Source organism: Mesoplodon densirostris, chromosome 1, assembly GCF_025265405.1.
Source record: "Mesoplodon densirostris isolate mMesDen1 chromosome 1, mMesDen1 primary haplotype, whole genome shotgun sequence".
In the NCBI taxonomy this organism is placed as follows: Eukaryota; Metazoa; Chordata; class Mammalia; order Artiodactyla; family Ziphiidae; genus Mesoplodon; species Mesoplodon densirostris.
In genome coordinates this window covers 35309681-35336517 of record NC_082661.1, presented here as the reverse complement: position 1 = coordinate 35336517, position 26837 = coordinate 35309681, and the positions used below count along the sequence as shown (strand labels likewise).

The window sequence follows — 26837 nt, the reverse complement described above, 5'->3', positions numbered from 1 at the left end:
GCTGTGTGCGGGCTTTTCTCTAGTTGTGGTGAGCGGGGGCTACTCTTTGTTGTGGTGTGTGGACTTCTCATTGTGGTGGCTTCTCGTTGTGGAACACGGGCTCTAGGTGCGTCGGCTTCAGTAGTTGTGGCGCATGGGCTTCAGTAGTTGTGGCTCTTGGGCTCTAGAGCGCAGGCTCAGTAGTTGTGGTGCACGGGCTTAGTTGCTTTGCGGCATGTGGGATCTTCCGGGACCAGGGCTCAAACCCGTGTCCCCTGCATTGGCAGGTGGATTCTTAACCACTGCGCTACCAGGGAAGCCCCAAAGTCATTTTCTTATATGTTTAAAAAGTGTGAAAAATATACTGCAGCGAGTTCCCTGGTGGCCTAGTGGTTAAGATTCTGGGCTTTCACTGCCGGGGCCCAGATTCAGTCCCTGGTCAAGGAACTGAGATCCTGCAAGCTGTGCGGCGCAGCCAAGAAAAAAAAAAAAACGTACACTGCAAAAATCAGAATTTTTGAATCAAGAAATTTATTTGTCAAATATAGAATACTTTCTAGTTTTGAAGAGAAAGTTTGCAGTCTATTATTTACAGACACTAATTTAGAAAATGTCTATATGAGTGTGATTGAGTAAAGATGTTATCAGTACTGATTAGAAATATTTGAAAGAATAATATAATTCAGATCACAACTCTCTAGATGCTACTATAAATTTTGAAGAGTGATTAAAATAAAATAAAAGAACGTACAGCACCAAAATAACTTGCAAATTGCCATCACTAAGGACAAACACTTTGACTCATGGAAGAGACAGACCCTCATGCTTTCACTTGACCTTTTTGCTTATTAAATGAATGTAGTAGTTGTTACGTACTTATTAAGCATGCTAACAGGTTTCCTGCAGATAGACCATATGCATATTCAAAATGCAGAAGTGACACTAATCCTGCCATCCAAAAAAAAACCTCGAATTGTTTCTTGTCCTGTATTTAAGGAGGGATAGATTTTGGGATCAGTTTTAGATAAATATTCATGAGAAATTTAGAAAGATTTGGCACTTGAATGTCCAGTGTTTTGAAAAAGTTACTTATATGAAATAATTCTTTCTGTGGTGATAAATTAGGTATTTCTATGACACATTTTGATATTCATTTCCATACATTTATAATAAGTTACTTCCAAGTACACAGAAATCAACAAGAGCAAACCATTGACAGTATATCAGTACATTGGAGAGAGAGAACTTTGAGAGAAAATGTAAATGAAAAAGTTGAAAACAGTCAAAGCCCACTATTAGAAATAGAATTTATATTTTTTCTTAAGCTTTTTCATAATGTAATAAAACAGTTGTTATTTTCACTGCTGGAAGTTAATTGTAAAAAAAAAAGAATCTTGCTTTTTAGTTGAAAATGAACATACTTGAATTTTATAACTCTAATCCTTTTAGGTATTAAGTTGCTGTCTCTATTAGCTAAATGCTGACTAATCTTGGTGAGAAATTTAATTTCAAAAGTTTGTAAGTCTTATGTGTGTATATAGCATAGCATAGCATACTTAAATATTTCTCTGCTGTCAAAGGTCGTAAAAAACGGTATTTTGAATTGCTCTTAATCAGGGCATAGTTGGAAGAAGTAGTAGTAATAGAAGGCTTTTAGAAGGAAATAGCATGGGAGTTTTAGTAGGAAGCCAGTGGGCTAGGAGAGAATTACAAGAACGACCTGTAACAGATCAGGGACATATAAATGGAAATAAGTAAAATGGACTCTGGGACTTCCCTGGTGGTCCAGTGGGTAAGACTCTGCACTTCCAGTTCAGGGGGCCTGGGTTTGATTCCTGGTAAGGGAACTAAGAGTTCGCATGCTGCAACAAAGAGTCCACATGCTGCATCTAAGAGTGCGCATGCAGCAACTAAGACCCTGCGCAGCCAAAATAAATAAGTAAATAAATATTTTAAAATAATAATAATAAAAAATAAAGTGGACTCTTCCCAACCTATCCAAATACACACAGTATTAGTACATACATGCATGTGCACACTTACAAATATCCTATAACTTTACTCTTTAATGGCTGTAGATGAAATAAACTACACCATTGATGCAGGCTTTATGAGCAAAGGATCATTTTGAACAGGAAGATTCAGTATTAAAAACAAATGAAAATGTACCACTAGCAGTTTCACTACCAGATGGCAGCAGAGAATTCATGTTTAGAAAGTTACTTGAGTTTTTGCAGATAGGAATAAGTTCTGGGAATGCAAATGTTATCTTTCCCTTTAACCTGTATTACACAATAGAAAGAAAAAAATAGAAGATAGTTCTCTCCCCCCACCCCACCCCACCTCGAGTTAAATAGGCAAAAGTCGAGATGGGGGAGGAAAAGAGACTAAAATATGTGGATAAGAGATTGTTTGAGTTGGAATTTATGTTTTATTGTGAGCAGATGAAGATAGCGAAAAGGAGGTCAGATCCCCTGGAGAGAAAGAAAGGAGATGGTAGGGAAAGATGTTGGAGTCAGAAGTTTCCTGTGCAAGCCAGGGTCTGGTGAGGCTAAAGAGCCCCTACTTTTTTTTTTTTCTTCCCTGTACGGAACAGACAGGAATGGATAAGGGTGAGGATAGAGCTGATGGGAGAGGTAGAACTGCTTTGGTGAATTCATATTTACAGAATGTTTGCAGGTCAGGTAGAGGAGACAAAATGCAACAGGCCAAGATGCTGATACATACTCATAAAAAGCTTATGCGCAAGATACTGTAATACAAAAAGTAACGAGATTAGACTTTGCAGAGTAAAGTCCCAAGAAAAGTGCATGTTTAGATGAATATTGCACATAGGGGAGGAATTCAGAAGATAAGCAACAACATTTTAATCACTTCATTTTCTTTCATTCAGGAGACTTTAAGCCTGGTAGGGAAGCTGTCATGTTTTAAATCTTTCTACCTCTTATGGAAATTGGTGTGGTAGATGGTAGCATTGAGATTTAAAGCCTTTGTCTGTTTAGAAACAAGAGGGGGGCAGTTGACCTACTTATTTTTCACTCTCAGGGTATTGTTGAATGTCATTTGCAAGATTGTCTTTACAAAAAACAAGGTAAGTAGATAACTTACCTTGTTTGCTCCCTCCTCCTGAAACTGAGCAGGGCCCTGTGAGGCTCCCGGGCATGGAGGCCTCTTTTTTTTGTCCCCCATTTCTTGGAGGCAAGACTCCAACCTCCATGACCTTGCCAGAGTTCCAAAGGGCAGATTTGAACAGTTGCTAATCAAGAGAGGAGCAGCCAAGAAACCACCTGAGGCAAGATTAAAGGGACCACAGATGCTCCTCAAGATTAGGAGACCACCTGAGACCCTGCACACACCCTAGTCTTGTCAGCAACCCCACCCTTCGGAACCATTGTTATAAAACTCCTTATCAAATCCTCCTGGGTTGGGACACATAGTTTTTCAAGGCAGGAGACTGCTGTGTCCCCCTTTGCCTGGCAAAGTATTCAAAATAAAGCTCTCCTTTTCTTCACCCAAAACTCTGTCCCCGAGATTTGGTTCAGCACTGGTGTACAGAGAAGCTGAGCTTTCGGCATCACTCCTTTGTATGGGTTTTGTTTTGTTTTAATATGTATCCTCCCCTCACATGATACATTTCCCTGAGTCTTTTAAACTCCTATCCCAGGTACCCCCTCAACTGGAAGTGACTCTAACAGTATTTACCCCAGCCACATTCCCACAATCTAGGATTTAGCCCAGTGAAGTTACTTGTTCAAAAAGCCCTTAACATTCTGGATGAGTATACCCAAAACCTTTGAAAATTCCCAAATATGAGAATACTGCTGTGCCATGTAATTTCTTTCAGAAATGATATAAAATATAATAGAAAACTGTAGGCCTTAGCGAGAGTTACTTTATCCATGTCGGCTAACAGAAGACAGCAAAGCCACATTGACTTGGGGAGGTTGGGACTTTGACTGCATTCAGTCTGAGTGGTCCCTCCCTGCCCAATACCCATTTCACAGAGCAAGTAATTCAAATGTGTGCCTCAGCAAATGAGGCCCTACTTGTACTGGATTCTCAGAGTCATTCTTAAAAGGTTGAAACCTAAACATAAATCCTTGAATGACAAAGGCCTGCTCTGTGCTGTTTATATAGACATGGCTATGTTTATAATATATCAGCCACCTCTTGGCTTGGGTGACATTTGTCCATTTTACTAATGATCATGTGGAAATGAAACTGTGTAACTTCAGGTTGGGACTTGAACCCATGGGCCAGGACTTGAACCTGGCCAAAACCCAGATTGGGACTTGAACCCACAGTCTTTTAACTGAGATCACATGCCTGGTCTCAGGACTTAATGAGGCTCAGATTTTTGATGTCTCATCACAGAAAGAATTCAGTGAGAGACAAAGTGATAAGTAAGAAGTGATTTATTAGAGAGAAACACACTCCACAGTCAGAGTGTGGGCCATCTCAGAAGGTAAGAAAGGTACCAGGGTATGGGGGTTGTCAGTTTTTATAGGGGTGGGTAATTTCATAGGCTAATGAGTGGGAAGAGTATTCCAGCTGTTTTGGGGAAGGGGTGGGGATTTCCAGGAATTGGGCTACCACCCACTTTTTGACCCTTATGGTTGGCCTTGGAACTGTCATGGCGCCTGTGGGTGTGTCATTTAGCTTGCTCACGTGTTACAGGGAGCGTATACTGAGGCTCAAGGTCTAGTAGAAGTCAACTGGTCCACCATCTTGGACCTAGTTGGTTCTAATCAGTTGATGTCGTGTCCTTGGGCTCTGTCATTCTTTTAAAGGTTGTGCCCTGCCCCCTTCCCTCCTGTTTCAGAAATACTCTATGTTGCCTAACCTGTTAGTGATTCTGACAACTTCTTTGTAAATTTTAAGTCATACTGGGGTTGTGAAATAGTACATTTTAATGATTATATTAGCCCTAATACTCTGAGCTGGGTTCTTACGTAAAAAAATTAGGCTATGACTCTGCTGTCACAGAGATGTTGCTTTGATAACAGTTCCTGGGCTACTTCGGTTTTTCAGTCTTAATTCTTGTGGCTTGACCATAGTATTCAGTCACCATGTGGAAACTTCTCTTGTATTTCTTACATTTGCCAAGTGAGAAAGTTAGAGGGTCTTGATATTTTATTGCTTCCCTACTTAAACATGTATCTAATTGCCCAATTTGCTGTTATCAAGTAGATTTAAGAGATAGGAAGAATCTGTCAGTTCCTACATAGTACAAACTAGCTCCCTCTTTGTGCTATTTCGGACAAGAATGCGTGCAGCTTTTACCATTTTATCCAGATTTCTGGTATAATCAGTAGCTTCAAAACCTTGACCTCTTCTAGACTTTCACTGCTCTACTTGTCCTTGCATTCTCTTTCTGCCTTTTAAAGTTAGGAGGAGTTTGAAGATGTCATGGGACTTGCCATGACAGCAACAATGATACTTGCAGAAAGCTAAAAATCTGGGTGTTACATGTCATCAAAGGCCACATTCAAAAGATTGTTTAAAAAAAAGAAAAAGGCCACCAAAGTTTGATGAGACCTATGGTTGGGATAAGGAAGCTGGGATAAGGCATGAAATAGAAATGTGCCATATATTACAAGTGTCCTGAAGTTTTCCAAGTTTGGGGAATTTTTTTTCCAACCTAACCTTGCGATACTTCTATTTTATTTAATGTGTGTGCGTGTGTGTGTGTGTGTGTGTGTATGTGTGTGTGTGTCCGTGTCCCGAGAGCAAGCCTTTATGTTATGTCTTGTATCCTTATGATTGAGGATTGTTTAGAGGAGAAAAGCCTCAGAGGGGGAAAAAGGGAATTCATAATTGACTATGGGAATTGTGGTTAACTGATGTGATAACCAATCCTCTGGGAGCTAGAGCTACTTAGATGAGGACAGAGAGAGTATGAGAGGAATAGAGAGGTGTGAAGGAGGTATTTTAGAGAATGTTAGGGGTGTTAGAATAAGTATATTTTGATAGACCTATGCATTTTGGGGGCATAATCTCAAAAATGTGTCTTTAAGATAGTGTTAACGTTATTATTAAAACTCACTAAAGGAATTCATCTTGATATTTAAACCTTTATAACTCATCTATTCTGTAGTATTGGGAATCGGAGACATTTCAGTTTTATATAGAGTGTTCAGCCAGAAAATAGATTAAAACATAACTTACTAGGTAAAGGAATCTTTGTGCATTTGTGAAATCACCTTGGAGAAATTTTCATGTTTTAGGTACTTTTTTCCTGATTTAATAACATTCTTTACATTTGAGTAAATGTAGTTTCATATAGTAAAATTTAAATTAGTGATTCTTATGTAAAAGAGAAAGAAGAATAGATTTCTTAAATTAAAATGTCTACTTTTCAACTAGGCATCACTTTTCAATTAAGAATTTATTTCTAATTTTAATGTTTACTCCATATTTGATGAAAGACTTCACTCTTTTGGACTATGTGTTTTAAAAGGCTAGAAATTGTAGCTCTTTAGGAGACTGACTAATTCATCAAAATACTTCCTTTCGTCTTTTGTCTTCCCTCTGAAAAGACTATTTCATAGTCTCATAACTGAAATTCATGAAGCAAACTGAGAGGCAGTAAGTTTGAATAATATAGCAGTATTTTACTATTTTTATTTAAATAACTTTAAAAATTAATAACAACTTTAAAAAGCCACATAGAATCAGAATTAATAAATTTGCTTATCAATGTTAGATTTAATATTCAAATTGACCATGATTTTGTTTTCCAGTTTTTCCTGACAAGAGTTACATAACCTTTTAAAACAAAACCTGTTATCAATTTAAAGATTAATAAATACAGCACATAATATTTCTGAGTCTATATTCTTTTTAACTTAAATAAAAAGTAGGTTTTTGTGCCACGTTGATCTTTTGTGGGGGTATAAATAAAGGAAAGTGGATTCTCCGGGGATCATTAAGGAAAGTAGACCAACGCAGAAAGAATGGTTGTGATTTCAGGAGTACATTTTTATGTTAAATGTATTTGAGAGAATGAAAGCAGCATTGAAAAATGCTTTCAAATAAGTACTATTGAAATCAAACCGTCCTGCTTTATTAGGCCTTTGAAATAAGAGAATGGTGAGACAGAAATGAAAACTTCAAATGAAAATTTAAATGTGTCAAATTAGTTTTTAAGTATTCTACATTTCTCCTACTATTATATGAGAGTAGATCTATCAAAACATTACTTTGAAACCAAAACAGTTTTGAGCTATAATCTAATAAAATGTGTTGTATTTTTGTTACCATGTCATTTTACGACGTTTCAAAGGAAGCAGAGTATCTTTAGCCTAATCTATAATAGTAAATTATTTTGAAAATTTGGCTCGACATACCAACAGATGTGTTTTCTTGATTCCTTTTAAACTGAGGATTGGTGGTTTGTGGTTTATTGTTCCTGTGATTGGCATTAAAAGCCTTATTTCACAGCTTGCAGTGAGGGACTATTGGGTAAAGAGTGTCTGTGTTCCACAAACTAAATTCAAAAAGTGTCAATCAAGGTCTCACATAGGTTACTTAGAGAATGAGTTTTCTTACTGATTTCACCAAATGTCACCTCATGCTGTCTTTGATTGGCACAGCCTGGCAGGGAGGATGGATGAATCTGTCACCGACCGGTTAATTGTGTTGCTGGTCTCAGTCTGACATTAGGTCTTTGACTCTTAAGTGGCTCAATACAAAACAAATTAGCAGATTGTAGTCATATTTCTCATTCTATATGCTTTGACTTTGTTGAATGCAGTCCATAAATCATATTGACTGACACACAAGTAAATGATGAAAGCTGCTTTTGAGACATGGATCTAGAAAGCAGCACTGTGAAGGTGCCATGGAAGGATGCATATGGTTGACCCTTTGGGAATTTCCTAGGAGCCAAATGTCTCTTTACCACAATTGTTCTTAGAAGAAAAGCTTTTGAGTAATGCAAAAAGGATCTAATATGTCAGCAGATTCTCTTTTACAAGTTCCTTTGAAATATAAGAAGTTTGTCCAAGGGTTTTCTCTCTTTACAAGTTGTTTTTCAGCAAAATGTTAGATCAGGGTAAAAAAGTAGTTACCTTTAAAAGTTTGGCAGGTGTTTTTACTTATTTACTGAAATTTATGTTGTTAAAGAGGAGAATGTTAATAATAGTTGCAATTAATTTTTCAGATGAGGACAGCAGAAATTTCTAGGTGCTTGATATTAAATGCGCTGTGTTTTCTCAGTCACTTCACTTAATTACTTTGGCTTTGTTTGCTGTAATGTTAAAAACCAGAGCATCTCTAATGAAAAAGGCTAGTTTTTAAAGATAGTTGTAAAAGTACTTAGATTATTTTTGTTCTAGAAAGTGATACAGTATTAAAAGGATCAACAATAATAGCAAAATAGTGTTCAGAAAGGGGTGTTTTGGTTATACAAAAGTGTACCAAGGCCTACAGACATCAAAAATGAATTGCCAGAGATGTTTTTGGAATGTGCGAGTTTCGGGAACATTAAAATTTTCTGTCTCAAAATAAGTAATAGATAAAATTTAAGAATATTTGTTCACATTTTATAATCAGGAAGTAGACATTTAAGAAAGTATAATCTTATAGAGTATAACTTTAAATATTTAAAGGATTTGAACCTTTGATATTAATTTTGAGCTATAAAAAAGGAAGAATTTTTCATTTGAATATTTTACAAATATTTTAAACTTCTATCTTTGAGAACAATAAGCCTGTATTTAATATGCATAATCAAAGGAAATTTTATATTAAGATTTTATTATTACATGTATTATTTAAACAAAAAGCTAAACGCACGTGTGTTTGCATGTGTGTGTGCGTGTGCATGCGCACACACATATGTTTTCATTACCTATATCCACCAAATTTATGGAATAGCCTGAATTTTTGTACTAATACCATCATTTTGGCTCCATTACTATTGCTACGTAGTCATTTGTAGCATCTGAACCTATGTTAAAATTTAAAGATCACCTTAAAATAATACTACTAACATTATGCAGTGTTTTGTTTATGAAATGAATGTAATAATAATTGTTCTGGCAATTTATTAATCTCCTTTTGCAGTTAGTACATTATAGTGGCAACATAAGTAGGACATGGAGCTGATTTGATGGAGAAGTACATTAAACTAAAACGCACTAGTTGTTCCATTTGGTCAAAATGACATTTCCATTAACTATTCTCAAGCCTATTACATTGTAATTAAATTACATGCCACTGATTTCTTCTTTTTCTGTCTCCCTCCTGCCCCTCATTCATATTGATATTATTCTGCTTGGGGAATGGAGCTGCATGTCTCCTAGACTAATTCCTCTTGGGTTTGGGGGGTCTTGAAGCATGCTGGGTTTTGCATTGTTTGTTACATTCCTTTTTGGCAGTTCCATCAGTATCTGTCAAATATATTGTTTGCATCAGCTTTTATCTCTAAAGTTTTTGATTTAGATACTGGCATTCCATTTCAGATGCACAGTTTTTCCACTGCGCATAGTGTCTATATGCTGAAGACTTATAAAAGATTCATAAAAGTTGCTTGTTTCTAGTCTGACTTTAAATGTGTAACTTAATGAACAGCTGTTCTAGTAAACTTGAAAATATATTATGTTTGTTCTTACTTTTCTAACAGATCAACCCTATGTAAACATTTTGCATCTATTATAGCATTTATGTTTGGAAGATTTTCATGATTTTGTAGCTTTATTGGCCTTTGTGATAAGTAGGAAAAAATATAATTATCAAATATCACTGGGTAAATATTTGTTAATGAGAATGAGGCAGAACACGGCACATCTTCCAAATGTCATTATTTCTAACCCTGTTCCTAGATCTTTGAATCCTATCATGGGAGTCAATCCATCACCAAATCACATACTTGTGGTTTGGAGATAGCCATACTAGGAGCAGCATTACACTGGAAAACTTTACCTAAAATAGTTTTTGTAATATTTTCATTTAAACTTTTAGTTGAAATAAAAAGCCTGCTTAGAAGAACAATTTATACTAAAAGCAATATTATATTGTGATCCCAGTAATCTGGAGGCTAAACATTTTAAATTACTTTCTATCATTTTAAAGAAGATATAGCCTGAATCAAGGCTGTCCGTCAAAATTCATGTAGAGTTTTAGGAGCTTATTATAGTAGAAAACATAATAATATATATACTAAAAGACAACCACAAGTATTTATAGCTCACTTAACTACATATTTCTAAATTATCAGATGATTCTAAAACTTAATTTCTAAAACTAAATGAAGATCTGTAGATGACTGTGAAATCATATTGGTATGCAAGCTTCTTTTTTTCCCTCCTAATTGAAGCTGTGCTACAAACTAATGTTCCTATTAGAAGTAAGGACTTAATGACTCAAAGTATATTTTATAAAGTATATTTTATATATTACATACATATCAAAGTATATATTATAAAGCATATTAGGTATAGTTTCAATTCTAATAAATTACACTATTAACTTCTTTAATTCTTGGCTTGGTTAACTCTATAAAGGAAAGCTTAAAGAGCATTATATGAATAAAATGTTCTGTCAACATGACAGTTACTTTATGTCACAAATGTCATATTTTAGTGTGCATTTTTAAAAATACTTGAGGCATTTCAGGAGATCTGAAATAATAAATAATGGGTTTTAAACTTGTACTTTAATTTTTCTTCATGCAGTTAGAGCTTTAATGATATTTATATCTTGAGAAGGACAAGTCAACAGAATATTACTTTCAATTCCTATGCTAAAAGACAGCCACTCAGAACACAGAAAGAGAAAGGCCAATAATTACTATTCTACCAAAAAAAAAAAAAACAAAAAAATGCCATGTATATAACTTTTGTGATACATGATGATATATTTATATGTTTGTTTGTTTGTTTATTTTTTGGTTTGGATATTTGTATAACAGGGGAAAGTTGCCCAGACTGCTTGCATGTCAGCCTGCCAGCATCTGTCAACATCATTAATGCAGATGCTCCTGGACAGTGAGTTAAAACAGATAAGCATGGGAGCCGTTCAGCAATTTAACTTAGATGTCATACAGTGTGAATGTAAGTACCTTATTGTTTAAATCTGATGCATTTCTAAGAATCTATATTTAAATTATATGAAAAAATAGTATGTAGTAGGATAGTTCATAAAGGAGGGAAGAGGCCTGATTCAGTTAAACTTTCGGCAGCCTTAGAAGCAACTTCTTTTCAACAAGAGAAAAATATCTCAGTTTCACATTTAGGGCCTCTAGAGCGGGCGTCCCCAACCCCTGGGCCGCGGACCGCTACTGGTCCACGGCCTGTTCAGAACCGGGCCACAGAGCAGGAGGTGAGTGCGGCGGTCGAGTGAGCGAAGCTTTATCTGCTGCCCCCCATCGCTCCCATTACCGCCTGAGCCATCCACCCCCCTCACCCCCACCCCCCTGCCCATGTTAAAGTTGTCTTCCACGAAACCGGTCCCTGGTGCCAAGAAGGTTGGGGACCTCTGCTCTAGAGGGGCACTGAAGTGACAATCCAGACTGGATAATTAAAAAGGTGATTCATTTATGATTCATTTTTTTTCCTTTATTCCTTCTCTTGGTTATTCTTGTCTTCTTGCCAGGACTCTCCTGAGGTTTGTAGTAAGTGAATGAAATTATTCCAAGTTTATCATTCTTACTTTACCGTAAATAACTTTTCAGATACCTGCTAAAGATTAATCTTAGGACCCTGCATTCCAAGTGAAGCTTCTTTTATATTCTGAAATTTTGATTCTCTTTCTCAAAGAATTTCTCAAGTCTTTACCTTTACCATTGTTTTTCACTTTATTTTCTTTAGGTGACAAGTTAGCAGATTCCATAATCTAATGTTGACATTAGCCAGTCCCCTTCAAAATTGAATGTGCTATTTAGTTATTCGCCTTGTTATATATACTTCTAGATGTAGGTTACCCTTATACAGAACATGAGTTTATGGAACAATTTTTTGCATTACTTTCAAATGAATGGTACACTGATTAAATGATAAAAATCCTTGGTTGACAGTTTAGTCAGGCACCACTGTTGATAAACTGAAAATCAGTGGGGCACAAGAAGGATTATAAAATATTTATTTGGGCAGATTTTGCAATAATATATTCTCTGTGAAAGACGTTAAAAAATTAAATGTCGGTGGCTTGCACCTGAAGCAGGAGTGACAGATTTTTTTTTTCAACAAGTAAAAAATATTTGTCTGCTTCTGTATATAAAGCATTCTGCTAGGAAAAACATATTAATATTTAAAATAATTATATAGGCTCTTCGATCAAGATCAATTGTTTATTACACAAAAAAAGAAACGCAAAGTTTTAAAAAACCCACCTATTTCCTTCAAAAAAAGAGAAATACTGATCTACAAAGCAAAAGAAAGATAGTTTTTCCCTAGGGAAGAGAAGGATTCATTTTCTTTTCCTAGAAAGCATTTCTAATTTTCTCTAATTAGAAAACCTTTATATACTTCTTTCTCAAAATAAAACTATTGTTTATAAAATGATATTTATCTTGTATTTACAAAAATACTTACCAAAAAGCACTTTTTAAAATGTTTCTAACTCAAAGTAATTGTTAATTCATTCTACAAATAATTTGAAACTGATTTCTTAAAGTTCTTTAGAAGCTATCTTACGAGGGAATTCCCTGGCGGTCCAGTGGTTAGGATTCCGCGATTTCATTACAAGGGCCTGGATTCGATCCCTGGTAGGAACCTAAGATCCCACAAGCTGTGCCGCACGCCAAAAGGAAAAAAAACTTGTCTTATGAGATCATTTCAGTATGATAATGCTTATGTAAACATTTTACATAAATATTGCTTGAGGGTGGTTGAGCCCTTTATTGGTATTTGGTTGTGTCTTCTCAATTAGATATTTTTGTTAAAAAATGGAAATTACTGTTTGGTTAGGCAGCTTCAGGTATCTAGAGCTTTTCTCTGTCCTCTTACCTCTCCATGAAGAGTAAGCCTAACTATACTTAGAGAAAGGCACAAAAAACACAAAACTTTGCCTCTCTGTTACATCATAGGACAGTTTCTCCCTTTAGTTACTTACTTGGGTGGAGTTACTGAAGGTTCCTTTTAAAATGTTGATGTTTTCTTAAAAGACTAATCTCTTGGAAGAGATTATACCTAAGTATAAGGTATAACTCAGTTAAAGATGTCGGGGTTACGTGCAAGAGGAATAAACCCTAGCCTGGTGGGGGCCAAGGTTCTGGTACTATAGATATGGAAAGGGGGAAACCAGGACTCAAAGACAAACCACAGAAGATAACTCAGATTCTTAAAGATTATGGCTGTGGTTGGCTCTGCTCCTTGATTTTTATCAAATATTACTTAATCATTACTTAATACAGGATCACGCATTCAGTACTCACTGAACAAATAAAAATTGACATTACATTTTTTCCCCCCACTGGCCACACCACGAGGCTTGTGGGATCTTAGTTACCCAACCAAGGATCAAACCCAGGCCCCCGGCATTGGAAGCTCAGAGTCCTCACCACTGGACCACCAGGGAATTCCCTGACATTACATTTTTCATATCTATTCCACTCTCTTCCTGGTGCAAAAGAATTATCTACTCCCCAACTCATGACTTTTAGTGATTGATATATAAATCATTTAAAAATGAAACTTAGCTTTCTCTAATAATATGTTCAAAGGAATTTTAGTTTTCATCCCCCTTTTTTTTTTGGCCGCTCCACACAGCTTGCAGGGTCTTAGTTCCCTGACCAGGGATCGAACCTGTGCCCCTGTAAAGGAAGCATGGAGTCCTAACCTCTGGACCACCAGGGAATTCCCTTCATCCCTATTTTAAATAGTGTTTTTGTTTGTTTGTTTTTTAATCTGGAAGAAAGCAATTTTTTAAAATACAAGGTTTATTTTCAGTATTAATGCCGTGTGTATGCTTTCTACATATTGGGGCAGGGAAAGGAGAAGAAAGGGAGACAGGAAGAGGAATTTGGCTAGGTAAGAGGAAGGCTAGAATGTATGGTAAATTTGTGAAGAGAAGGAATCTGGATGCCTTTAGAATCAACTGGGATATGGAGAAAATAGGCAGATAGTTCAGATGTAGAATCCTAGAAACTAAAAGATCATTGAGTTTCACCACCCGCCTAGTAGTACATACTCACATACTCCTCTACCTTGAAACACACTCTAAAGTAACCCGGTCAAGTAGTTGTCCAGCTATTCTTTGAACATTGAATTACTCTTCAGGAAATGAGTTTGCATTTAATATATTACTCTGTCAGTTTCTCACATTGAGTTGCAGTTGTTTTCTCTAAACTTCTCCTAATGGACCTAGTTCTGCCTTAGGGCTAGAGTGACCACTAGTCCATATTGTGCCTTTGTGCAAATTAGAAAAGATATTCCCACTGAAGGGAAAAAGTCCTCCAGTGTTGTCCCCTTTCTATGAATTAGAAAAAAGTTTACCCCTTTTCCAGCTGGACATCCCCACCAAGGCACATGACTTATCAAGTGAGCTAGATTTCAGCCCCTGTTCCCTCCCCACTCCTCTCCTCAGCTGGGTACCTGTGTATAGTAAGCAGTCTGATAACCACAGGTGGCAGTTCCGCTTAGGGTCATATAGAGAAAACCGAGTCTTCATCCACAAGCCAATTATATGAAAACTGCTCCCATATCTTTCTGAATCTTCTGGAGTCCAGAGATAAACAATTCCTCTTACTGTTCTCATGTGATAATGATTTTAGGTCCAAAGCTCTTCTTTGAACAAACTGGTTTGACTGCCTTCTGTTTAATGTCTGACACCCGAAGTTGAATACAGAGATACCCAGGTGTGGGGGAACCAGTATAATATGTAGTTGGACTATCAAATACATTGTTCCATATTTTGTACTTTATTAGTAAAATCCAAACTCTTATTACCTTTTGTGGTTACCAGAGTATACTCTCGAATCACTGAAGCTGTAGCGTTCTAAAATCTCTTTATCTTTCTCTTCTTTTGTGTGTGATTGTCGAGCTTTGTTTTTCTTATACTTGGATGATTAGTTTTTGTTTTAGGATTTTAAGATTATCCCTATTAAATTTTATTTTAAGATTTGTCCCGGGGCTTCCCTGGTGGCGCAGTGGTTGAGAATCTGCTTGCTAATGCAGGGGACATGGGTTCGAGCCCTGGTCTGGGAGGATCCCACATGCCGCGGAGCGACTCGGCCCGTGAGCCACAACTACTGAGCCTGCGCGTCTGGAGCCTATGCTCTGCAACAAGAGAGGCCGCGATAGTGAGAGGCCTGCGCACCGTGATGAAGAGTGGCCCCCACTTGCCACAACTAGAGAAAGCCCTCGCACAGAAACGAAGACCCAACACAGCAAAAAAATAAATTAATTAATTAAGGGGGTGTCTGTACTCTGAACTATAAAAAAAAAAAAAAAAAGATTTGTCCCACAGCTAGCCTATTGAGATCTTTTTATATCAAAATTTAATATCATCTGCAGATTTGTAATCATGCTTTTATTTAACAAGGTCATTAGCAAAATGTTGAACAAAACCTGATATCTGTATCCTGATATAAAGTACATCAGTGATTCTCAAAACATGGTTCCCAGATGAGCAGCAGCAGTATCATCTGGGAACTTGTTAGCAGTGTGAATTCTTTTTTTATTTTATTTTATTTCTTTATTTTCTTTATTTTTTTTAGCTGCATTGGGTCTTAGTTGCAACATGCAGGATCTTTCGTTTGTGGCACATGGGCTTCTCTCTAGTTGTGGCATGTGGGTTTTCTCTTCTCTAGTTGTGGCGCACGGGCTCCAGAGCACGTGGGCTCTGTAGTTTGCAGCACTCAGGCTCCCTCATTGATGTGCGCAAGTTCAGTAGTCGTGGTGCGCGTGCGCGGGCTTAATTGCCCCGTGGCGCATGGGATCTTAGTTCCCTGACCAGGGATCAAACCCGCGTCCCTTGCACTGGAAGGTGGATTCTTCACCACTGTACCACCAGGGAAGTCCCAGCAATGTGAATTCTTGAACCCCACCTGCTGAATTGTGAATTCTGGGCACAGGACATAGCAATTTCTTTTTGAGTAGGCCTTTCAGGTGATACTGATGCACAGTAAAGTTTGAGAACCACAACATTACATGGGTCTATCTGTTCATATTGACTTAGATCCATTATTCAAAATCTTGGGTATCTTTAGATTTCTTCAGCCAGTTGCTAATTCCCTAGTTGAATCTAACTCATAGTTTTGAATCTAAATCATAGCTCAAAGTTATGAGCAACTTTGCCAGATGCCTTGCTGGTATATAGGGATAATAATGGCCATTGAATTTTCCTCATCTACCAGTCTAATTAGTTTTTCAAAGAAGAAAATGTTACTACTCTGATTCTTCATAAACCCATATTGATTCATAGTAATTACTTTCCCTTCAAGAGGCTTAGAAACTATTACTTAAAAGTCTGTGACCAGGGACTTCCCTGGTGGCACTTATACTTGTAACCCAGTGGTTAAGAATCCGCCTGCCAGTGCAGGGGACACAGGTTCAAGCCCTGGTCCAGGAAGATCCCACATGCCGTGGAGCAAGTAAGCCCGTGTGCCACAACTACTGAGCCTGTGCTCTGATCCCGTGAGCCACAACTACTGAGCCCATGTGCCACAACTACTGAAGCCTGCACACCTAGGGCCCATACAGCTCAACAAGAGAGGCCACTGCAATGAGAAGCACGCACACTGCAGCGAAGAGTAGCCCCCGTTCGCCTCAACTAGAGAAAGCCCCTGTGCAGCAAACAAAGATCCAACGCAGCCAAAAAAAAAAAGTCTGTGACTGGTTTGTGGGATTAACATAAAATCCTACTAGTCTGTTTTACACTAGTAAGAAATCCAGAGTCCAAGGAAGTTAGATAGCAGACATCAGGAACTAGATACCATAAACGACCAAAGATCTTGGGTAACTCAAGAAAAGCTTAAGTCAAAGAATTTAAGCAATAAGAGGTTAACATCACATATAAGCATCAAGAATGGCCTTTATTCTGAATTAAATTTTATAATTTGGTTTGATGATTTTTCCATCCTCATTACTTTGTAAAAACATTATGCATATATTTCCTAGGCCTTAAAATGTCAGTCTGCAGGTAGAAACAAATAGCACAACCAGCTGAAGTTGGGGAGGTAGAAAGTTACGAATAATTCAGTTTCTCATATCATTCAGCCATGTGCTTTTAGTTTTTGTTTTTTTCTGGTAGTGAAAGAATTAGCACTGATCCATCTATATACTCACTTATTTTTTCAAACAGTGTGTGCCCTTTTCCTTGGTATTCCTTGTGACACGCATACTTATGAGTTAAATTGGCTTGAGCTCAAATTTCAGTCTGTAACTGAATTTTTTCCATGTAGAGTCAACTGATTTGTAGGGAAGATTCATTTATTCAGATGTTTAATGGGAACCTACTACCTGTTATTACTGGGAAATCAAAGATGAATCAGGTGCAAAGATCTCACATACTAGATGGGGAGGAAACAGACATGTAAATAACTGTAATAGAACATAAATTCTTTTTTTTTTTTAAGTTTTCTACATACAACAGCTTTCTTTTTAAAATTAATTAATTTATTTTTGCTGTGTTGGGTCTTCATTTCTGTGCGAGGGCTTTCTCTAGTTGTGGCAAGCGGGGACCACTCTTCATCGCGGTGCGCGGGCCTCTCACTGTTGCGGCCTCTCTTGTTGCGGAGCACAAGCTCCAGACGCGCAGGCTCAGTAGTTGTGGCTCACGGGCCTAGTTGCTCCGCGGCATGTGGGATCCTCCCAGACCAGGGCTCGAACCCGTGTCCCCTGCATTGGCAGGCAGATTCTCAACCACTGCGCCACTAGGGAAGCCCCATAAATTCTTTATAGAAGTATGTATCACTTGTAGAGAAGGAGCAATTAATCCTACATGCCATGGGGTTGAAAAGATTGACTGTCATAGAAGTGAAATTTGAGTCTTAAAGGATGAGTCAGGTTTCATCAAAAGCAAGGAAGGGCATTCTGAGCAGAGGGAATGGCATAGGCAAAAGTGCTGTGATGAGAGAATGCTTAGGGAATCTTCATACGGTCTTGTATAGCTAGACTACAAGATGCATGATTGAAAGTATTGAAAGATATGGCTGAGAAAAGTTAGACTTCTGAATGCTTGGACTTTATTTAATAAGCAATAGAGATCCACTGAAGCTTTTTAATCAGGACCATGACATGATGAAGTCTATATTATAGAAAGTTAACTCTGTGTCATGTGGAAATTGAACTGAAATGAGAGAGGTACTACAAGTAGGAAGACCTGTTAAAAGACTATTCAACTTTTTCCTGTGAAGGATAGAAAGAGCTTGACTTTGGGCAGTGGGAATGAAGAGAAGATGATGGATTTCAGACATTTTGAAAGGAGGAGGAGGGAATACATAAAATTAGTGAATGAATAAATTTTATATGATTTAGGTGGTTAGAGTCAGAGACTCACATAGTAGAAGAGACCCGAGAATACATCCCATGGTTGGGGTGGGTGGTATGAAGAGGGAAAAAAAGAAAGAGAAAAGGAGAGGAAGGTGAAGAGGAGAGAGGAAAGAGAAGAGATTTAATTATCTAGGATACGTAGTTAAATTAAATTCAACATAGAATTTATAATTGTCCGCACCCAATGCAGAATGCCATGCTCATAAAGTATATGTTGCATAAATGAACAAATTAACAAATCAGGAAGTCTCTATAATCTACATTTGGTTTTCTAGAGTTCTCCTAACTTTGTTATCAAAAAGTTAAGGCTAGGAACTTTCCTGGCAGGTCCAGTGGTTAAGACTCCACACTTCCACTGCAGGGGGCACGGGTTCAATCCTTGGTCAGGGGGAACTAAGCTCCTGCATGCCTCGTGGCGCAGCCATACATACATACATACATACATACATACATAAAATGCTGCCTCTTTTTTTAAAAAAAGGTTAAGGCCAATTGATGCTGCTGTAATTTTCTTTGAGACCATTCAACTTCTTGATATAGATATAACTGATCATTTATAAAAATTCTTCACATATTTGATGACTATGTTTATTTTTATTTTTATAAGTTTATTTTATTTATTTTTGGTTGCATTGGGTCTTCATTGCTGCACGTGGGCTTTCTCTAGTTGCGGTGAGCAGGGCCTACTCTTCATTGTGGTGTGTGGGCTTCTCATTGCGGTGGCTTCTCTTGTTGTGGAGCACAGGCTCTAGGCGCGCAGGCGTCAGTAGTTGTGGCATGTCAGCTCAGTAGTTGTGGTGCACGGGCTTAGTTGCTCCGTGGCATGTGGGATCTTGCTGGACCGGGGATCGAACCTGTGTCTCCTGCATTGGCAGGCAGATTCTTAACCACTGCGCCACTAGGGAAGTTCCAGAAGTAGTAAAATTTAAGGCGAAGAAGAGTATGGTACTTTAGAGTCATGCATTAATTAATTCCTTCATATCTACCAAGTCCTTGGCATTTAGGGGATACAGTGGTAAACAAAACAGAAAAAGCCCCTAACCCTCTTGGGGTTTAGGCCCAGTGGGGAGGCATTCGTTATATGACTGCACTAATAAATATGATTATAAGTTGTTAAATTCTAGAAAAGTAGATGGTACTATGACAGAGTATAAGAAGCAGACCTAATTTAGATAAAAAGTTGTATTGATTGAGAATATTAGGTAGGGCTTATGCATGAATAAAGTAGACATTTTTGGTTAACTTGACCATAACCAATAATACTACTATAACTGTGTGGTTGGAGAAGTCAGGAAGGCATTCCATTCAGAATTGCAAACGTAGCCCCCCCCCACAAAGCTACATTGAACCTTTAATCCTGTTACAGATTTTGTATAAGTTCAAGAGAAATCACTTCTTGGAGGAGCATTTGCCAAGCTTGGCATAAAGCTGATGTTCTAAATCTGTGTATGTGCTTTTGTTTTATTAAGCACCTCATATATTGGGTCGCAACAGAAGGCACCTTACAAATGCAACAGTATAGAGGAAAAAATAAAAGTGTCTTCTTAAGTTCCTATAAAGGTATCTCAGAAATCCTTCACATCCCTAACAAAATAACATTTCCAAAGCATCAGGCAATCAGAAGGATTTGAGGTACCCAGAATAGGTCTAGAATGTACTTTTTCATATATTCTACACAAATACCTAACTGAGGTTATTAACTCTTACGAGTCTAACATCCTAAATTCATAAGCACTAAAAAAGCTCCAGGTTGAAGAGCACTGGTACCTTTTTCAATGATGATTTATTGAGAAATAGGTGAATCTCTAGGTTTGAAGGCCTTGGTCTTTTTGCAATTGGATAAAGGCTTAGCCCACCTCAAAAAAAAAAAAAAATAAAGTCTCTATAGATTTTTTTGTATGTATATGGCTATGACCCCAGGGCCTCTAATTCTAGCCTTGAAAAAGGTCCATACCCCAAAATAAAAGGTTTCAGGCAAAATCATGTCGATGGTATGAGAGGATATTTGTCTTTTATTTTTTTTTAAGTAAGCTGGATGCTCTTTTATTATTTGCCTACTTGAGTTTGTTCCTGGTTTTAATGGCATTTAGGGTATCAAATTTAGGCTGCTTTGCTCCTTTTCCAAGAAAGGGAGGGGAATAGATACTACCTTATATAAGAGTGGGGTGATGAATGTAGAGGGGCAGTTGGTTCTAGAGGCTTGCATTCCACTGCTACCAACCACACGTAACAGAATTTAACAGTCAAGAATTCTAACAAGACCCCTGACTCCCAGGCATGAGTTCTTCACCACCAGAAAAACCACTAGATGGTGCTCTTCGTCATCGCTTCTAGTGACACATCTGGTCCACATAGAATATGTTGCCGAGCCAAAATTTGGGTTCTAACTAGCCAATTTAAATCTTCAGATCTAGTAAGAAATGGAATTATGAGAAATCTTTTCAATATGCGGACTGTTTTTATTTACAGTCAGTCATTTATTTAGTTATGAAATTATTCCATTTTATATGTCCTTGCCTTGTCATCCACAAGCAGTCTTGAGAGTTTATTTAGCCTAGCCTCCTCACCCTCTTTTTCAATCTTTTGATCTATTTACTCTTCTGATTCCATGGGCACTTTTTCTTCCACTTCCCAATTCTTCCTACCCTGTGTAAATGTTTTCCAAATAATCCACCTTACAGTAAAAATAACGGTCTGCCTAGGACAGGATTGTTCAAGGACTTATTCCCTCTGCATTTAATTTCAGAGGTTTATATTTTCATGCCAGGATAAATACTTATAGCCTGACTTCTTAGCCATCTTTGTTCCCCCCATACCAATCCTGTACATCTGTGCATAGATCCTGAGGGCAGGAAGGGCATATTTTCCTGCTTAAAGTTTTGTTAGATTTACAAATAATTCATGTTTTTGCCTATAGATACTCTGTTCTCTTAAAACGTCATAGATTGCCAATTTGTAAGGGTTTTTTTGTCATTATAATCACAGCTTCAACAGTATGTATTAATTTTTAATTTGTTTTATCTAAATTAATTCAATCGTATTTTCTTCTCAGTTAGACTGATACAGCAAAAATTTACCTTCCCAATAAGGTGACACCTTCCCCTCTACCTCCCTCTCTAATGTTGTTTTATTTGTTTTTAATTTTTAAATTTTTTTTAAATTTACATTTTAATTAATTAAATAATTATTTGGGGGGCTGTATTGGGTCTTTGTTGCTGCATGTGGGCTTTCTCTAGTTGCAGTGAGCGGGGGCTACTCTTCGTTGCAGTGCACAGGCTTCTTATTGTGGTGGCTTCTCGTCGCGCAGAACGGGCTCTAGGTGTGCGGGCTTCAGTAGTTGCAGCACGTGGGCTCAGTAGGTGTGGCTCGTGGGCTCTTGAGCGCAGGCTCAGTAGTTGTGGCGCAAAGCCCTAGTTGTTCCACAGCATGTGGGATCTTCCTGGACCAGGGCTCGAACCCGTGTCCACTGCATTGGCAGGCAGATTCTTGACCACTGCGCCATCAGGGAAGTCCGTCTAATGCTACTTTAGAGTATTTCTAAACTTGGAATCATTATTATTAAGTTCCATATTCTAGCAAAAAAAGAGTAAATGAATATATCATGAAGCTATTTTATTTTAAAAAAGAAATGGTCAGGGCTTCCCTGGTGGCGCAGTGGTTAAGAATCCGGTGGGTAACTTTGGCGGTGGCTTCTCTTGTTGTGGAGTGTGGGCTCTAGGGGCACAGGCTTCAGTAGTTGCAGCACGTGGGCTCAGTAGGTGTGGCTCGTGGGCTCTTGAGCGCAGGCTCAGTAGTTGTGGCGCAAAGCCCTAGTTGTTCCACAGCATGTGGGATCTTCCTGGACCAGGGCTTGAACCTGTGTCCCCTGCACTGGCAGGCGGACTCTTAACCACTGCGCCACCAGGAAGCCCTGGAAACTATTTTTAAATATCTTATTGAAAGACCAAGATCAATGTGTGTTTTTAAAAACTATCTTTGGGCTTCCCTGGTGGCGCAGTGGTTGAGAGTCCGCCTGCTGATGCAGGGGACACGAGTTTGTGCCCCGGTCCAGGAAGATCCCACATGCCGCGGAGTGGCTAGGCCCGTGAGCCATGGCCGCTGAGCCTGCGCGTCCGGAGCCTGTGCTCCTCAACGGGAGAGGCCACAACAGTGAGAGGCCCGCGTACTGGAAAAAACAAAAAAACAAAAAACTTTCCTTAATGGCATGACTAAATGACAAAGATACCATATTAAGAAGTAGGTGATATTAAATAAAAATAAGGGCCTCCCTGGTGGCGCAAGTGGTTGAGAGTCCGCCTGCCGATGCAGGGGATACGGGTTCGTGCCCCGGTCTGGGAGGATCCCATATGCCGCGGAGCGGCTGGGCCCGTGAGCCATGGCCGCTGAGCCTGCGCGTCCGGAGCCTGCGCGTCCGGAGCCTGTGCTCCGCAACGGGGGAGGCCACAACGGTGAGAGGCCCGCATACCGCAAAAAAAAAAAAAAAAAAATAATAATAATAATAATAAAAAGTTGGCCCAAGGGTGGAGAACAAAGAAGCCCCAAAATATGACAAATATATAAAATTGAGAATCTACTTGAGCCAAGAAGGAATCTGAAGACAAACTTAAAGCTATTCCAAAAATCAGTCATCAATTCTTTAAAAAGTTCAGATGGAAATCTACCTCTAGAATTATTGGGACCATATTAGTATAAATTAATTATTTGTATTATTATTTATTCATTCAGCGCATTTACTGAATATCTCTTGTACACCAGGCACAGAGTATGTAAAGGTTAAAGAAAAAAAAATCTCTATTTCCTGTGAGAACTCACAATTTAGTTTCGGCTGAAGGAAACATTTGGAGTATTCTTACCCACACTCAGTTATTTTGAAATAAATACACTAAATATGCACAGAATGTTCTAGATTTACACTGTCTAGTAGTCATATGCGACTATTCAATTAAAATTAAATAAAACTAAGAATTCAGTTCAGCTCAGATATAGAATATTTCTATTACTGGAGAAAGTTCTGTTGGACAACATCATTCTAGATCTAATCAATAAGCTGGAGAACGTATCAATTACCAGGATTGGATGGCATCCCCTTAGAGTTTATTTGTTCAGTTTTCCTTCATTCACTTAAGGAACTTTTATTGCCTACTCATTATGTATCAGGCTTTATACTAGGTGATTGGGATATAAAAATGGAAGTATATTTCCTACCCTCAGGGAGTTCATGGTCTGGTGGGAAAACCCAGACCGATAAACAATTATAAGATAGCAAAATGGGGTAGTATAGTTAGGCTGTGTGCAGAAGTTTCAGGGAGATCACAGAGGAGGAACCTAACCCAGGCTGCAGGGTAATGGAAGTCTTCCACGGAAGATGTAGATTGAATGGAAGGATAAGTAAGAGTTACCCAGTGGAAAAGAAGGGGAAGGATGCTCCAGGCAGAAGGATCAAAGGTACTCGGTAAGAGACTGTGGTATATACAAGGAAGTGCAGATGGTTTGGAATGGAAGGAGTTTAAGGTGCCCCTAGGAAGGTGGTAAGAGATGAGGCTAGAGAGATAGGCAAAGGCCGGGTTATAAAGGATCTTACTTGTCCTACTTTATTGTGAAGGTGATGGGGAACCATTGAAAGGTGTTAAACTGTGAAGTGGCATAAATCACATTTACATCTTACTGGGAGAAGTAGATGGAAAGGTGGCACACAATAAGCAGAGAGACCAGATAAGAATGTATTTTAGTAATGCAAGCAAGAAATGATGATAGCTTGAACTGAGGTAGAGACAGATTCAGACTGAAGATATTGTAGAGGATAAAACCAACAGGATTGACTGCATTTGAGTTTTAAAGAAGTAAAGGAAAAAATATGAAGCCTCCTATCCCTAAAAAATATTTGAGAAAAGACCGGAGAGCTATAAACTAGTGAATTTCACTTCCATATTGGTTAGGTTCTTAGAAGAGATGGCATAAAAGATGAGAGGCTGAATACTTAATCAGGTTCTGGATCAATGAATTGAATGTCAGAAAATCTAAATCAGCTATGTGATCTGGGCAAATCACTTCAATTTTAATTTTTCTGCCCTATAAAATGAAGAACTCGGTGAGTTTTAAACGGAGGCTTCAGAGGACTGTTGGAGATATTTCAAAGGGGGGTGTCTCTTCTAGCTGCAAGATTTTGTGATCCATCATCTGCATTCCCTGTTTACTAAGATAAATTATTATGACGATTAAAGAAGATGGTATGTGAGAAAGTGCTTTGTAAGCTATAAAGTGTTATATAAATTTATGGTACTGTTATAATTTTGACTCTAAGCTCTTTGGATTAATGCCAAGCAATGGGGCTTATTAAACTGTAGTATCTTAAATAGGAACTGAGAGAGAAGAAAAATGACAGATTATTTTCAGTGTAGAAAAATTCTGGAAGATTAAGTGCATAATAATCTAAGTATAATTGAAATTGAGCTGATTTTTATGCCTGATATATATCTCTGTATTATAGGAAGTCTTTATATGTGTATGTATATGTGGTGATGGTAGAAGCTGAGCTAACATATACAGCCTTGATTAGAGACCATTAGGGGATTCATAGTTAATTGTTACTTGGAAACAGTAGCCTGAGACTTGCCACGAAAGCCAATGATATGCTGGATGGTCTTAAGAAAAGTACTTTTTAGATTAAAAAAAAAATCTTTTCTTTTAATAAGCTATTAGAATTTTGCTTGTTATTTTTCAATTAAGATCTCATGTTACTAAAAAGAGGCAATTCAGTTATCTGGGCAATGGTAGGGGGTGATGGAGTTGCCACAGTATGAAAGTATTCTACTTCTCATTGTATGAAAAGACAGTGATGTGAGTAGATTATAGTAAACAATGAAAAGTATGGTTAGATTTGCTGAATGAATCTTAGTTTTCTGGAAATAGGGGGCCTGAGAAAGGTGAATGTAGTCACCTATCTAATGGCCATAGCTACTTAGTACCCAGCACAGAACCAAGAAGTAAGGAGGAAAATGGTGTAACTCTGAGTAACTGAAAGGTACATATACTCAAAGGCATATATAAACTCATTCACCTTACTTGTGGGAGAGGCCCATGCTCAGGCTGTATTTTCTCTTACTTTAGATACTACTCTAGTAATTGATTAGCTTACTTACCTGCTCAAGGAGATTAAAGATAACAAAATAAGAGATAAGTGAGAGAGGAGGGAGTAAGAATTTATGTTAAAACTGTAAGAGGGAAGGCAGAAAAATTATAAAAGATAGACACGAGAACTCAAACAACACAGCATTCTGAGCTATTTAATGTAATAGAAAACAGCTGTTAATACCATAGCAGCCCTGGGAATTTATTGTATTGTATAGAATAAAAAGTGTTCTTAATGGTTATCAATGAAGAGAATTAAGAAAAGTTTATATAGTGTTTAGTATTCTAAAAAAAAAAAGACAGGGAAAGTATTATGATGCAGTTTAAAACTTTATCAAAAAATGCCTACGATGAAAAAAAGTTTTGATGCTTAAAGCAAAAATTATAATTAACTTAAAAACAACATCAACAGAAAAACTTAATTTGAATTCTTCATTCTCCAAAAATGCCAAATAAATTACGCTGTGCTAGGCTTTCATGTATTTATTGTTTTTAGATGTTGATTTTTGAGCCTTTCTAAACTATATTTCACAAGAATATACTAAAGTTAAGAATTATATTTGTTATTCCAAGATCTATATAGGCTAACAATGTAAGCGGTTTCTAAAATACTGGCTCAGATAAATTCACAAATGGAAAATCCATAATACTCTCTAAGAAAACTCAGATATTAATGGGGAAGGAGAGTGGTGGCAAGCGTTCATATTCTTACCAGAGAAGCATGTGTGTAAAATCATAGGGTCTTTTTTATGAGCCACAAGTCTTTTGTTTTCAAAATAACTAGTATTGAGATTGTCTTCAACTAACTAAACAAAGCTATGTTACTAGTATTAACTTTTTGTAAGTACAAAAAAGTTGTTGAAAGGGATTCCCTGGTGGTCCAGTGGTTAGGATAGGCGCTTTCACTGTGGTGGCCCTGCTTTAATCCCTGGTTGAGGAACGAAGATCCTGCAAGCCGTGCGGCGTGGCCAAAAAAAAAAATTTGTTGAAAAATATCTTTCAAAATATTTTTCTTCTAAAGATATTAAGAAATCTGTCTTAAGAAATCTATTTTGTCTTAAGATGTCTCTTAGTTTTTAAAGAGGTGGGATTCCTTTATGGAAAAAAATATTTAAAATAAATGAACAGGCATTCCTGCATCATCCTCATTTTGCTACTTTGAACATTTTACCTGCTGTAAAATGTAAAACTGCATGTAAAACTGACTTCTTACATGGCTGCCTATTATCGCTGTTAGCTAGAGTAGGATTTGTGTAGAGCAAATTCTGTAACAAAGCAGATGTTTTGAAATAT

The 26837-nt window shown here is 37.6% G+C and overlaps 1 protein-coding gene across 2 annotated transcripts in view; it reads left to right on the top strand.

Annotated features, from left to right (window-relative positions):
- Window positions 1–26837, top strand: part of EXOC6 (exocyst complex component 6) — a 194943-nt gene that overhangs the window by 130799 nt on the left and 37307 nt on the right. For both annotated transcript variants that reach the window (XM_060114007.1, XM_060113927.1), the window contains one exon: window positions 10895–11036. In XM_060114007.1, the coding sequence (XP_059969990.1) occupies window positions 10895–11036 (142 nt within the window). The remainder of the gene's footprint in view (window positions 1–10894; window positions 11037–26837) is intronic.